The sequence below is a fragment of the Rhododendron vialii genome, chromosome 4a (genome assembly GCF_030253575.1).
Source record: "Rhododendron vialii isolate Sample 1 chromosome 4a, ASM3025357v1".
NCBI lineage: Eukaryota > Viridiplantae > Streptophyta > Magnoliopsida > Ericales > Ericaceae > Rhododendron > Rhododendron vialii.
In genome coordinates this window covers 42,692,976-42,707,854 of record NC_080560.1, presented here as the reverse complement: position 1 = coordinate 42,707,854, position 14,879 = coordinate 42,692,976, and the positions used below count along the sequence as shown (strand labels likewise).

The 14,879-nt window shown below is 38.9% G+C and overlaps 3 protein-coding genes across 3 annotated transcripts in view; 1 reads left to right on the top strand and 2 right to left on the bottom strand.

Annotated features, from left to right (window-relative positions):
- LOC131324605 (large ribosomal subunit protein eL29z-like) overlaps nt 1-14,879 on the bottom strand; it is a 57,422-nt gene that overhangs the window by 40,984 nt on the left and 1,559 nt on the right. The window lies entirely within an intron of this gene.
- On the bottom strand, nt 2,340-3,053 carry LOC131324604 (EH domain-containing protein 1-like). The gene is made up of 2 exons (XM_058356629.1): nt 2,622-3,053; nt 2,340-2,510 (listed from the first exon to the last, which is right to left on the bottom strand). The coding sequence occupies exons 1-2, from the start codon at nt 2,862-2,864 to the stop codon at nt 2,427-2,429; spliced, it is 327 nt and encodes a 108-aa protein (XP_058212612.1). The 5' UTR covers nt 2,865-3,053; the 3' UTR covers nt 2,340-2,426.
- Nucleotides 5,271-11,649, top strand: LOC131324602 (acetate--CoA ligase CCL3-like). The gene is made up of 3 exons (XM_058356627.1): nt 5,271-5,603; nt 9,161-9,751; nt 10,532-11,649. Exons 1-3 carry the CDS (start codon nt 5,388-5,390, stop codon nt 11,426-11,428), a joined length of 1,704 nt encoding a protein of 567 aa, XP_058212610.1. The 5' UTR covers nt 5,271-5,387; the 3' UTR covers nt 11,429-11,649.

Here is a 14,879-nt window from a genome sequence, read left to right as displayed (position 1 = left end):
TAATAAAAGACCTGTGGAATTTACTGAAGTATGGAACAAACTACCAAACATTGTAATGGGAAAAACCAACTTGCCAATTAACTCAATTTTAAAAAAATTAAAGCCAAACTTAAATTATGTGCCTGTCACAAGATTTACAAACGCAGGAAGGAAGATAAAAAGGAAAGGAAAAGAGGAAAAAACCCAAGTGACAAAGAAGAATTCATCTATTCTGTTCCCCTTTTTTTTTTTCAAATTGCAATGATACATATCCAGTAGAAACTCCAATCGATTCTCATCAATTCTAAAAAATAGACAACCTGATGGGTGATGTTTCAACCTTGTATCAAGGGTTTGGAAATACGTACTTGCAGATCGTTTTGCTTTATGTATTCCCACACTTTCTTCACAACATCTCCCCGAGATAACTCATTTTCACATGTACCAAAGAATTTCACTAGAGCATTCAAAAGTGTAAGTGGAGCAAGAAAATCCAAACAGTTTTGTGGATATGATGAGGAATATACGCAGGGAATTCGTTTATCTTGTTTAGATACCACGAAAAACTGTTGTAGAAGGCAGGATGTGAAAAAGCAGGAAGAGATATGTCATGCTCCTTTATCTTGAAATTTCGAGGATAAAAGATGAGCAACATTATAATAAAGTTGAAGGAACAAAGGGAAGATTATGCAAGAGAAGAAAACCAACATTACAAGCTTTTAGTTTTTGAAATAGACAATCTGATCGATGGGTGTTGTTTCAAACTTGAATCAAGGGATCAAGGTTAGGTATACGGAAAGAAATTTTTAAGAGAATTCTAGAATAACTACCGGGTCAATATCCACCACAGAAGAAGACCTAATGTTGATGTTGAGAATTTCAGCTTTTACTAACTTGTACTTCTTCGATTTTTTCAAAAATTCTGCAACACTCTCTCTCGTCTGATTGCAAGCAACAGTCTACTCCAAATAATTGAAAACCTACAATACCATGAAAACATTTGAGTTTGTAAAGATCCCCAGTACTATATGCCAAGAGAAAGCATAATACGAAACTTTTTGGGGGAGGTAAGTTTACACAACTTTGACTTCTGATGGTGCTACAAATTATGCAAGAGAAAGAAAACCAACCTTACAAGCTTTTAGTTTTTGTGCCTTCACAGTTTCCTAGTCTGAAGTTCTTATCATCCAGAGGGATTTTTGCATATTTTTTTTTGAAAGTATTTCTCACATGATGTTGCAGGTTCTGTCAAATCCTCGCAAAAGAAAGGGCAGTGCAAACAAGGTAGAGAAGATGAGAACAGTACCTTGAAGATTTGGATTCCTTAACTACTTGTATTAATGAATCAAAGAATCAATCACCTAGCCGGACATTGCTTCTTGCTTATTTATTTTATAATCCATTAGATAATCCTTAGTTGGGGTAATTTTTTTATTTATTAATATTTCGACCATAGTTAGAGTAAACATTAACATATATGATATATACAATCAGTCCAACACAGAAGCCCCAAAGATAGAGAAACAATCACGTAAAGAAGAAAAGCCCCATAAATAGTGAAAGAAAAATCTAATCTCGGAGAAGATTGACTTGATCGACCTCTTGATCTCTTAACAAAACAGTAGCTTAATTACAACCCCCTATTTGGCATCGTGTCTTAGAAAAGGTAATAAGGGGAAGAGAAAGGGGAAGGGTACCTCATTTAGGCTATGTTTGGGAAGTACTTATTAATAAACATTTCAATGGGCAAGTATTTAAAGAACTTTATTAGGGAAACATGGGATTTCACAGATAATAATTGTATGTTGTAGTGCCATGATTTTTGGAGGCATTAATTAGTGATTTCTTAAAAAAAGGTTAATTTAATTAGGAATGGGCACAAGCACGACACAAGCACGGGTACTGCACGGACATTGCACGACACGAGCACAGGTACTGCACAGACATGACACGACTCAAGCACATGTACTACACAAACACAACACGACACAAGCACAACGCACGAACCACTGGTGCTTCCAGGGGCGGCTCCATGAATTCTTGTCAGCAGTGACAAATAATGCAACATACTTCTCGGAGCTCCGGCTTTAAATGGCAACATCCTTAGTCATAAGGATTCCTGAAATTCTTTAAGAGCTCTGGAATGTCATAACCAAGCATATCATCCACAATTTGAATCATTTTAGGCCTCAATTTCTCAAACTTATCGATGTTGTAAGCACTCAAAACCTCCCCTGAAAGTGTTCTACATTTGGAAAATCGCCTGCTGGTAGATGGAACTCTCTCTGGACCTAATTGAACGAAATTCATGATGCAAGTATGAGTGAGTGAATACATCAATCAGAGAGAGAGAGAGAGAGAGAGAGAGAGAGAGAGAGAGAGATGGACCTTTGCAAACACATCCTCAAGATTATCAATAAGCTGTTATTGAGTCTTAGCTTTACTCGTCAGGATGACATCTCCTTTCTAAGTTGGCTAATTATGTAGGCATGAATCTTAGCAGCCCTAGTGCATTTCACAAATTCGTTGACCTGCAAATCAAAATGGCCTGCCTAAATTTGATGATATAATACTATGAATTGACTCATTGGCATGCGCTCGCACACGTTCACACAAATTAAAACAGACAGTAATGAGCGTACTCGACGATCACAAGCCTTCTTTGGAATGTCTATCAAGTTTGCAAGGAGGTCATCTTGTTCTTTCTCAAAAAGCTCTTTCCCTATGGGACCAACAACTGCTTCATTAACTGATTTGTCATTGAAGGAGTTGTAAAAGCCAAACAAGGTGTTAGCAGTAACAATTAACTTGAATGCATGTTGAGGCAAAAGACATAGCAATAGAATTAGTGAAGGAAGCAACTGTATGCTATTAATAAATGTCATTGCATACTAAAATGCAACATGAAATTTTACCCCAGTAAACTTCTCTACACTTTCAAGTGCAATGTTTTTTTTTCCCACCTTGTACAAGTTACACGTGTACGTATATATTATTGGGTATGAAGAGAAACTAGGAGAGTGCATTTAGAATCTGAGACTGAAAGAGCGGAAAGATGGCGATGCCGACTGGGAGGTGGGAAAATGTAGAATTTTACATGTCCGCTTTAGAAGGCGAGAACTTTGAAAATGAATTGTCTATTCCCCTAGGATATCTTTGCATGGGAGTCTGGGAGATCTCGGACGTATGCACGAGAAATATGCAAAAGACTGGTTCACAAGCAAGGGCAATTGGTAAGTGAAGTTTAAAATTTTATTGTCTTTTTTTTAAGCAATTAGCTTTTAACATTGATTAATATTGACGATAAATTTTAGGATTTGTGAGGGTTGTCTCCGACCAGCCTACAACGCATATGAAAGGATTCAGATCTCTTCTGTCCCCAGCTCTAAGGCTGCTGGCGCTCCTTCCGCTCCTCCATCAAAGGCTCTCCCTTCTGCTCCCCCTCTCGACAGTATTCTTGTCCCTCCTCTGACCCCCCGCTAGATGGTGTTTTTGTTGATGCCAATCCCCCTATGGAGGGTGCCCCGGCACCTCTCCAATTACTAAGCGAGTTGTAAATTGACTTGTTCTTTTATTTTGTGTCTCATGGCTCTTCCATGCGAATTGTTAAGTTTGATGTTTTGACAGTACCTACTCGAGTTTGGTGTTTTTATTCTGCCACTTTAAATATTTAGAATTGTTTTCACCAACTTCGTATTGGTTAAAACTTAGAAGTGGAAGTCGTCTCACGGCGAAGGAAGTTAATAGTGAGAGTTCGATTTCTAAGGAAATAAAAAACAGAGCTATAATCAAAGTAGCAAATTTCGACGAACATTTACGACAGTTTATTAAAAGATTCAATCTCAAAATGTGTTCGAAAGCATGCACTTACTTTCATACAAGTATATTTTGATCAGGTTCATTATTTATTAATATACGATATTACAATCTATATAATTTTGGACCTTGTTGAATGTTGATTTTCTAATTTTCTTGACGAGAGAAACACTTTCGATCATTGAAATACACTAAAGAAGACTCACAAATGATTTGACGATTCAGTCTATTTACTTTTGAACACAACAATTCAAACATAACACCAAACATTTATGTGAGAGATTGTATTAATTGGTGTTATGTTTGAATTATTGCGAATATAGTACTTTTGATTTTTTTAAGGACAGGAGATGAGCTATATCCATTAAAAAGCACCCCCAAGAAGAGTTTTTTAGTATGAAAGTCAATTGCCCACTAAACAGTGGAGGATGATGAGAGTTGATTGTGTAATTTGTGTGCGTGAATCACAAGAAGAGTTTTTTATTTTTGGGAAAATTTATAAAAAAACACCTGAAGTTTCAATCAATTCTAAAAAATCACCTATATTTTAAGTAATGTAAAAAAAAATACTTGAACTTGTCATTTCGTTAACAATTAGGCCTCCGTCATCTCATTTTGTCAATTTTGCGACAGATAGAACTAAATGATGGTAGTTTGTGGTCAAGGAATAAGGAAAACTAAAGGGTGATAATTTGCGGTTAGGGAATAGGGATAACACAAGCACTTCATCTATTATACTTGATTTTTGCTTTAACCATCCGTAAGAGCATCTCCAACAGACTCGACAACGGCTCCTTTCCGAAATTCTGCCAGGTGAAATCCGACAAGTCAACTCCCAGCTGCCTCGCCTCTCATACCTCACCAGTTTTCTCCTTTGGTATACTGACCAAAATTTGATCCCAAAATTCACTAGTTTGGCACATATAATGTTTATTTCGGATAGAGAGAGAAATGAGTATCTTTTTGGGATTAAAATGAGTTTTCGGTATGGCAAATGTAAGTTAACTCCTTCCGTTTAGTTCCATCCGTCACGAAATTAACGGAATGGAAAGACGGAGACCTAATTATTAACGTAATGACAATTTCAGGTAAATATGTGCACGGTCCCTAAATTTTTTTTCTCTAATTATTACTCTCATTTCTCTTTCTATCTCTCTCTTCCAAAATTCAAAAACCAAAATCCCAAACCGAACAAGGCCGTATTTTTTAGAATTGACAGAACTGACTTTGTTTGGTTGGCATTTTTAGTTTAGTTTTGGTAGTGGGTGGAGAGAGAAATAAGGTAATGATTGAAGAGAGAGGTAGTGATTGGAGAGATATGAGAAAGTAATAATTAAAAAAAAAAGGTAATAATTGAAAAAAAATAATAATTAAAAACTAAACTAAAATGGTAACTAAACACAATCACAACCAGCGTTTTTTAAATTTTCCCTTCTTTTTCCCATTTTTAATTGTTTATGTGAATCACAAGAGTTGATTTTTCCCCCCGAGTATCATTCCAGTAAATCTATATCGACACAGCCACTTGTGCATCGCCAAGCTTGCTGGAGAGAGAGAGAGAGAGGGAGAGGGAGGGAGGGAGGGTTGCAGAGATGGTGGTGGAGAGAGACATAGACGACCTACCGAAGAACGCAGCTAACTACACAGCACTCACACCACTGTGGTTTCTAGAGCGAGCAGCTACCGTGCATCCCCACCGCAAATCCCTGGTCCATGGATCTCTGCACTACACCTGGCTCCACACCTACCACCGTTGCCGTCGATTGGCCTCCGCTCTCTCCCATCGCTCCCTCGGCTTCGGCAGCACTGTAATAATATTCTCTCTCTCTCTCTCTCTCTCTCTCTCTCTCTCTCTCTCTCTCCTGTTTTAGTTGAAATTTGAAGATCAAAAGCTAATGTAGTTTGATGCTCTCCAATGGACACACAAAATCTAAGCACAAATTTGAGTAAAAGCTTTCATTGATAGCATAACTGTAATTGACTCAGAAACTCTCTCCGATCGTTGACTCAAATTTTTCAAAGCTTGTATTGCTCTTCATAATTTGTCTATGCCATTAATGATACTTTTACTCAAATTTGTGTTTAGTTAGTTTGTAAATTGCAGTGCTTCATACCAGATGAATGTTTTACTTGAAATTTTACTCGAGTAAGCGATGGAGATGTTCTTACATGTTATCAGATTAATATTATATTGCGAAGAGTTGAGCTACAGGTTGTTTTGCTTTCTATTGCTAGATAAGTGACCGAAGTTAGAATTTGTCAATCGTGGTGGTAAACAGGATATGAATATGTTATAAGTATATGGAGCTATTGACATAGCAAAAGGACGCAAAAAATAAAAATAATTCGCCTAGTTGACCCTCATTTATCTGGTCATTAGACTAAATTGATTTGTCTAACTTAGCTTAGATCCATATCCATATTAGATGTATACAATAACCAAGCCTAGGATTATTTTCTTTAAGACGGATAGGGTACTGTTTTTTGTTGGATTATTGGGCCTTTTGATGTGGAACAGAGCAATATGGTTAAATATGGAAGTTAAGCACTTACGAGGCACATTATCACTCTATTGTCAATTGTAAACTGATCTTTGGGGGTGGATAGTATCAACTCATATGGGTTGTCATGTATTCGTAGAGCAGTACGTACAAAATATTGTAGGTAAGTGCATGTTCACATGTAAATAATACTGTTGTTGATTTCAAAATCATGTCTTCCAAGGCAACTATGAGTTCTGTATTGACTCCTTTTCAAGGGATAACGAGTTTTGATAACTGAGAAGAAAAATGGCAATAAAGATATTTAAGAATCCAAAATAATATGTTAAGTTTCTTAGTTGGGCTAGTAGTGAGCTAGTAATATTTTTCTCCAGTATGGTTTGTGTGAGTTGCTTATCAATAAAAAGAGTCAATCTTTAGTATGAAGAATATTTTTATGAAATTAATTCTGCAAAGACAACAAACAGGGCCTGCTCCCCTTTCGGAAAGATATTCTCTGTGAAGCTCTTTCAGTTTTTCCGGATATATTGCTTAGCGCTGCTGATTTTCTCATCCTTTTCTAGAAGATATTTGGAACACAATTTCAGATCTGAACCAACCAAAAAACAGGGCCTACACACAGTTCAGAAAGATCATCTTTATGAAGCTCTTTTTGTTCACCCTTTCAACAAGCTTTTTACAACATGACTTTGATAATGAATGGTTTTAAGTTGGCGTGAGGCATTTATGATGTTAATTGGAGGTCCGACACCTTTACTTGCAAATGTCAGTACTGTCCGACACCTTTCAACATGCTATTTACAACATGACTTTGATAATTGTTAGGATATAGTATTAGTAGTAGTCCCACATTGCTTAGTTTATTTATTTAATACTAGTGCTAGCTACGCATCCTGGTTGGAAAGGGATGACAGTTGTGTGATTTAGGTGAATATCATGAGCACTTAACCGGGAAGTGGGAGGATGCACTACAGCCTTTAAATCAAACGAATCTAAGCCGTTCCAACAACTTGTCCTCACACCATTTTGTTTTATAATAGAGATGTTAGTCGTCTATATAAATAAGATTGTTATGTGCTAGGGTTATTAACACCCTATACATTTTTCCTGTCCTTCCAAATAACATGGTATCAGAGTGGGATCTTAACCTTAATTCCAAACCACCACGACCCTAGCCTAAACCCTAGCCGCTATACATAATCCCAAAAATCACAACCCTAATCCTGGCCTCTATCTTAACCCTAATCTCTTCCACCCATCGAAATCCCAAATCAGATACTACACTTAACTGAAATCTATAGCCATTAACCACTGTTCACCGATTATTGTTCACCTATGACACTGTTCACATATTACTGTTCATCGCCGTTACTGTTCACTGGTTACTGTTCATCGCCGTTACTGTTCACTGGTTACTGTTCATCGTCGTTACTGTTCATTGTTGCTTAGTACTGTTCCATCACTCATGGCTGGTCAGATCTGTTTTATGGTTTTGCTTTTGGTTGCCGAAGGTATATTCGTATTATTATTGTTATTGTTGGATGCTTATTTTTAGTTGGTGGAATATTGGTGGTTGATCCGTTGGTTGCCTATCATTGCACACATATTTGCAATGAAATCTGATTCTGATTCTGCTTCCGCTGTCTCTGGTGGGTGTGGTTCTTCATTCAGCCATGGTCATGGTCGCAGTCGTGATTCTGGGTATCGTGGTTGGGTTTTTGGCCATGCTTTTGGTGAGCGTGGTAACATATATTTGTCGTCTATTTCGTTGACTTTGGTAGTTAGTTAATGGTAGTTAAAGTTGGTTGTTGAAGTCGTTCGTTGCTCGTTGAATTCGTTCGTTGATCATTGAAATCATTCGTTGATTCATTGGTCGTTGAAATCGTTCGTTGGTCGTTGAATTCGTTGGTTGTTGAATTCGTTCATTGATTCGTTGGTCGTTGAAATTATTTCGTTGAAGTCATTGAATTTGTTGAAGTTAAAGTTGAAGTCGTTGAAGCTGGTTGGTTGTTGAAGTCGTTCGTTGGTCGTTGCTATTGAAAGTTGTTCCATTGTTTTTAACAAGTTGGTTGTTTTTTGTTATTGCTGTTAGTAGTTGAGGTAATTGTTTCGTTGGTTGATATTAACAAGCTGGAGAGTCTTCAGCGTGCGGGGGAGTGTTAGAATATAGTATTTGTAGTAGTCCCACATTGTTTAGTTTACTTATTTAATATGTGAGTTGTCTATATAAATAAGATTGTTATGTGCTAGGGTTATTAACACCCTATACACTTTTCCTATCCTTCCAAACAACAATAATAAAATGGTCTTAAGTTGGCGTGAGACATTTATGATGTTAATTAGAGTCCCGGCACCTTTACTTGCAAATGTCAATACTGTCTTGTGCACATATACGACTTCAAAATTAATCTTTTCGTCAAATCGTTTTTTTTTTTTTTAAATTTCTCTGGGACCCTATCCACCTTCCCTTGCCAGAGTGCCTCATTACTGTCGAAGTTGAAAATCCTCTGTATCAGTTCCATGTAAACCAAACCAAACCAAAAAAGCCTTTTGTCCTAGTCAATTGGGTTTTCACCGTCCTGCTGCCTTCCATTTCCACTTTCCAATTTTCAACCTCAATGCAAGTGTGATGCGGAGACGAAAAATCAGTTGAACTCTTATGTTGTGAAAATAGAGATGTTGTTAGGCGAGCTCTAGAACCCATGACCAAATTGACAGTTGTCTGTGAGGGTAGAAAAGTGTGTGAAATGATAGCAGTGGCACCACTACTGCATTAATGGGATATATTTACTTGTTGATGTTGTATAAACTAGTTGTCGAATTTCACCTTCTACTATACTTCTCTAATCTATATACACTGGCAGGTGGCAGTAATTGCCCCAAACATTCCAGCCCTCTATGAAGCTCATTTTGGAGTACCAATGTCTGGAGCTGTTATAAACCCCATCAACATTCGTCTAAATGCATCAACGGTTGCTTTTCTTTTGGAACATTCATCATCTGCTGTTGTAATGGTGGATCAAGAGTTTTTCCCCTTGGCAGAGGAAGCCTTGAAAATTTGGCAAGAGAAAAGCAAAACTAGTTTTGTGCCTCCGCTTCTCATTGTCATAGCCGATGAAAGTTGTGAACCAAAGTCACTCAAATATGCTTTAGGAAGAGGGGCAATTGAATATGAAAAGTTCTTGGAAACTGGTGACCCCGAGTTTGCTTGGAAACCACCGCAGGATGAGTGGCATAGTATTTCTTTGGGATACACTTCTGGTACAACTGCTAGTCCTAAAGGGGTGGTGTTGCACCATCGAGGAGCATATCTCATGTCTCTGAGTGGAGCGTTGGTATGGGGAATGAATGAAGGGGCTGTATACCTATGGACTTTGCCAATGTTTCATTGTAATGGTTGGTGTTACATTTGGACACTTGCAGCTCTTTGTGGGACAAGCATATGTCTTCGACAGGTAACTCTTTCAGTTTTTACTTGAGAACTATGTTGGAGATCGTAATTATCAGCCTAGCTTGAATCCTCAGGGGACCTTTTAATCTTGACTTGATTTTTTCTTCTGAAAGAAAAAGACAAAGTAGAATCTTTATGTAGCTGTCGGTTGTGGGCTCAGGCTGCATTGCTGTAGGGCCTAACTTGTGTTGCTAATTAACTGTGCACGTGACTGACAAAGTAATAACTATGACAAAATGCGGATGAAAATGAAATCTAACTTGTATTTGTCTGACAAGTAGGTTACAAATCTAATTCGTAACTTCTTTTTGTAGATGAGCTGCAATTTTTCTCGCTACTTGGAGTGGGAACTTTCTTCAACTGTAGTTTAGACTATTTCACGGGCTATTACTTATTCAGTTATTTGGTCATGCTAACAATTGCCCACGGAGTGGTGGTTAAGAAGCAAGTAATGGATGAAAGTGCAGAAATTGGCCGCAAATTTCTATACCAGTTCACATATTTATGGACACTTTTTATATCTCCAACGCTTCTTCCCCCACTAAATGTACCTGCGACATAAGCTAGTGGATTTAGCTTTTTCTTGAGCGAGAACGAAGGCGGGACCTCTCCTTTTTGGACTGAACTTCTTGAGTTGGAGCTTTGGACATGAACCTTAACGACCTCCCTATGTGCTTCCTTTAATATTTTCCTATGTTATTTTATCAAACTTGTTCTTTAGCACCAAGAAAAGCTAGTTGCTCACATCACAATTCTCTCTCCTTGTCCGCGTGGTTTTGTTTAGGTCACAGCAAAGGCAGTTTATTCGGCCATTGCTGAACACGGGGTAACCCATTTCTGTGCTGCGCCGGTTGTGCTCAACACAATAGTAAATGCTTCACCAGATGAGACCATCCTTCCCCTGCCTCATGTTGTCCACGTAATGACAGCCGGTGCGGCCCCACCCCCTTCTGTTCTCTCGGCAATGTCTCAATGTGGGTTCCGCGTCACCCACACTTACGGCCTCTCAGAAACCTATGGCCCATCCACTGTCTGTGCATGGAAGCCCGAATGGGACCAACTTCCCATAGAGTCCCAAGCCCGACTTAAAGCCCGCCAAGGTGTTCGATACGTTGGCTTAGAGAACCTTGATGTTGTCAACACCGTAAACATGGTACCAGTTCCCGCGGATGGAACCACAGTTGGGGAGATTGTGATGAGGGGTAATGGTGTAATGAAAGGTTACTTGAAGAACCCTAAAGCAAATGCCGAGGCTTTTGCAAATGGGTGGTTTCACTCTGGGGACCTTGGAGTAAAGCACCCAGATGGGTATATAGAAATTAAAGACAGATCGAAGGATATTATTATATCCGGAGGTGAAAATATTAGTAGTGTGGAGGTAGAAAATATGTTGTATACGCATCCGGCAATTTTGGAAGCAGCGGTGGTGGCTAGGGCGGATGAGCGGTGGGGGGAGTCCCCTTGTGCTTTTGTGATGCTGAAGAAAGGGTTTGAGAAATCGGATGAGCCGCGTTTGGCAGAGGATATAATGAAGTTTTGCCGGTCTAAGATGCCGGCCTTTTGGGTTCCGAAGTCGGTGGTGTTTGGACCTCTGCCCAAGACGGCTACTGGTAAGGTACAGAAGCATCTGCTTAGGGCCAAGGCTAAGGAGATGGGACCTCTCAAGAAGAGTAGGTTATAATCCTACATTGGCATCGAAGTATCTAATTAAAGGGTAGTAATGCTACAGATTCAGAACATTTACCGGAAAGTCAGCATTGCCTTCATCCTGGTGGACTGCAAAGCTGCCAACCGACATTCTCGCCACTTTTTCTGGAAAGTTTGGGGCACATAGTGTATTTTTAAGGTATGATACTGTTATTTTTGCGTCTGTTGTGGGCATATATAAGCCCTTATGTTGTACTCCAGTAAAATAAATGGGACTTGGTTCAAATTTGCCAGTGTGTGTAATCTTGTCCCTATGTTTTGAAGTTATAGCTCAAATCCTCTGTACCCAATCATGCCTGAACTGGTGTTCGGTTCATCTCCAGATGCTGGATCACATGAGAATCTTCTTGTTTCTGGCAGAAAATACATGCCACTCCTGTATGCCCAGAATTGGGTACATGGGGTTTGAGCCTGTTTTTAAGACTGTTGCTGTTGCTTTTGTTGTTTTATGTACGTGATTATGAACCCTTTTTATTTGAAATCGGATTGGTTCAAGATTGCATCGCTTATCCTAAGCATTGAGTTTGGTCTTTTGCCATTATGAACTGATCATTTTCCTGTACTGCAAAATGGCGAACGTATCTTGTTTTACAAGACATCACATCAGTTTACAGGAGATTCCTGTTGCAATTTTATGGTACAGAAAGGCTGTGAAGGCCAATGTTGGTGACTTAAGAACCAATTGGGTCGACAAAACTGGATCTTTCTAGTCTACTGCTCAGAGTGGTCACTTCCACAAGCCCAATACTACAGAAGACATTAAATGAAGACCCAAAAGTATCATTTCTAAGTGTGAGATTATGGTGTTATAGATGAATTTCGAAGTGACAAATTGAAAATAAGATGGGGAAATTCGTCTGTGCTAGCTTAGTCAAGTAGTGGTAAATGGCTAATGTTTGAGAGAGAAGCTTTTGTTTACGACCTGTTGTGGGAAAATTGTAAAATGCTTCAGAAGACATCCGGGCATACAAGTGTGTTCGGGGCTGTCCAATGCATATGGGACCCATAGTGAAATTGTGGGACTCACGTAATATGGGACGGTTTCGGATTGAGTTCGAATCTGTGTCTGGATACTGCTCTTGCTTGGTGCAAACTGCTTTTGTGTTATTTTGTTGAGAAACTGCTTTATTGCACCATTTCAACTACACAAAAGTCTAGAAACACAACTCCGGGCGTAACTCTGTCCGCAACCATTAGATGTAAACGAATCCTTGCGCATCTAACGGTTTCGGAAACAGAATTGTGTTTTAAAAGTGTCTTTGTAGCATTGCTCTCTCAAATAAAGCGCACCGTTTATAATGCTATCAAAATCTCAATAATATAACTATGTTTTTACTAGTGTAATTCCTAGTTTTTCTTTAGTGCATGCATGAACCGAGCTATGATTATCCAAAACAAATCTATGATTATTCAAATAGAGGTCCAAATTATCATGCAAAGAAATAGATAACGAGGGGCTTTCTAACTTCATCAATAATGTGTAAAGGTTGATCAAATCCCCAAACGACCCCTCCACAATTTTCTATCCCGTAATATGTAACTGACACTAAACCAGTATACACTTCATGTCAAAACCACTATTTATACCCGGCCCCAAACCTCCCTAGGTGTTGAACTCCAGAACATTGAAATCCCAAACTTTGAACTCCAGGACATTGAACTCCCCAACCTCATGGATATCAAAGTAGTTGCTCCACAACTTGATCAACCAGGATTTCTTAACCAAATTGTGGTATGGTTAAGGGTTTACGGAAGATATGCCCTAATAATTGGATTGTTCATAGGAGTCATTGTTGGATTCACCACCATTCCCAAACCCCATAAGCGGCCACACCACTCCTTTCATTGGTGTAAACCGAATGTCACAGTTTCTGCTGCGGGAGGATCCGACCACACCACAATTTTGGCGGCCATCCAATCTTTGCCATTGAATCACCGTTACCGGTATTGCATATATATCCGGGAAGGGTGGTATGCAGAAAATATACAAGTCAGAAAAGAGTGTCAAAATATAATGTTCCTCAGCGATGGTTAGGGCAGAACGATTATCACCAGCGACAGGATATGCGGTGATTTCGACGGTGATGATTGTTCTGTATGAATCACCGCATATCCTGTCGCTGGTGATGATCGTTTTGCCCTAATCGTTGCTGAGGAACGTTATATTTAGACACTCTTTTCCGACTTGTATATTTTCGACATACTGTCCTTCCAGGATATATATGCAATACCGGTAAGGGCTATTCAACGACGCATATTGGACGGCCGCCGAAATTGTGGTATGGTCGAATCCTCCAGCAACAGAAACAGTGACATACAATTTACACCAATGAGAGGAGGGGTGTGGCCATTTATGAGGTTTGGGAATGGTGGTGAATCAAACAATGACTTCTGTGAACAATCCAATTATTAGGACATATCTTTCCTAATCCCTAACCATACCATGATTTGGTTAAGAAATCCAAGTTGATCAAAATGTGGAGCAACTACTTCAATATCCATCTTTGAGGCTGGGGAGTTCAATGTTCTGGAGTTAAAGGTTTGGGATTTCAACGTTTAGGAGTTCAATGCCTAGGGATGTTTGGGAGCGAGTATAAGTAGTGGTTTGACATGAAGTGTATAGTGGTTTCATCTCAGTTACTCTAGCCGGGGTGGTCCTTGAAAATAATTAAGATACACCAATAACCTCTGAATGCAAAACAAAGGCTCAAGGTATTTAAATCCAAGCAAAGGTCCCCGAGAGCACCCAGTCACAACCTGAAAGAGAGAACACAAAAGAAGGAAAGAAAACAAAGGCGTTTGGTTACTGTGCTCTGTAAATATATTAAAGAGCTCAAATTTATTTAAAGCAAATCCAAGCACCTCAAGTTCTAATGCATAGAAATCCATAAATGACAGAAGTATATTAAAAAGAAATGGCTAATTTACATATACTGGCTTGAAAGTAATGCAAGGATGCTGCACACTCAACTTGCCGGCAAAGTTCATGCTCCCTACAGATCTTATGATTAGCTTAAAAGAAGACACCGGCTTCTTCTTGGCAGAGGAAGGCATTAAGTAAAGGAGCCACATAGTCTAGTGAAAGATCTGTTCTCTTTGTGTTCGAAAGCAACACCATGAACAAATAGTATGGCTATGAAGTATGACATGCATGCAGAGTTCGTAGAATATTTTCAATAGATGATGAGCTCAATTCAAAATTTTCATCTGATTTTCCCTGGAAAAGTTACTGAGAACTGCCCGAAACATATCAATGACGTTGTGCTCCTTAAAGACATAAAGTCGATAAAGTCGATATTCTATAGCGTTTTTATGTCCAAGACTTTTAACATCGGCTAATACAGCGTTCGGAAAAACACTATCTATACCATTTAATAGCATTTTTCAAACGTTGTAAAAAGCGATTTTTCTTGTAGTGCACAGAG

What these genes read in the sequence shown, in the direction of transcription:
- LOC131324604 (XM_058356629.1), bottom strand. Translation starts at nt 2,864, where the DNA reads ATGACATTTATTAATAGCATACAGTTGCTTCCTTCACTAATTCTATTG. An exon ending in AGAAGGCTTGTGATCGTCGA is followed by an intron (nt 2,511 to 2,621) that starts GTACGCTCATTA and finishes TTTGATTTGCAG; the next exon opens with GTCAACGAATTTGTGAAATG.
- LOC131324602 (XM_058356627.1), top strand. Translation starts at nt 5,388, where the DNA reads ATGGTGGTGGAGAGAGACATAGACGACCTACCGAAGAACGCAGCTAAC. An exon ending in CCCTCGGCTTCGGCAGCACT is followed by an intron (nt 5,604 to 9,160) that starts GTAATAATATTC and finishes ATACACTGGCAG; the next exon opens with GTGGCAGTAATTGCCCCAAA. An exon ending in CAAGCATATGTCTTCGACAG is followed by an intron (nt 9,752 to 10,531) that starts GTAACTCTTTCA and finishes GGTTTTGTTTAG; the next exon opens with GTCACAGCAAAGGCAGTTTA.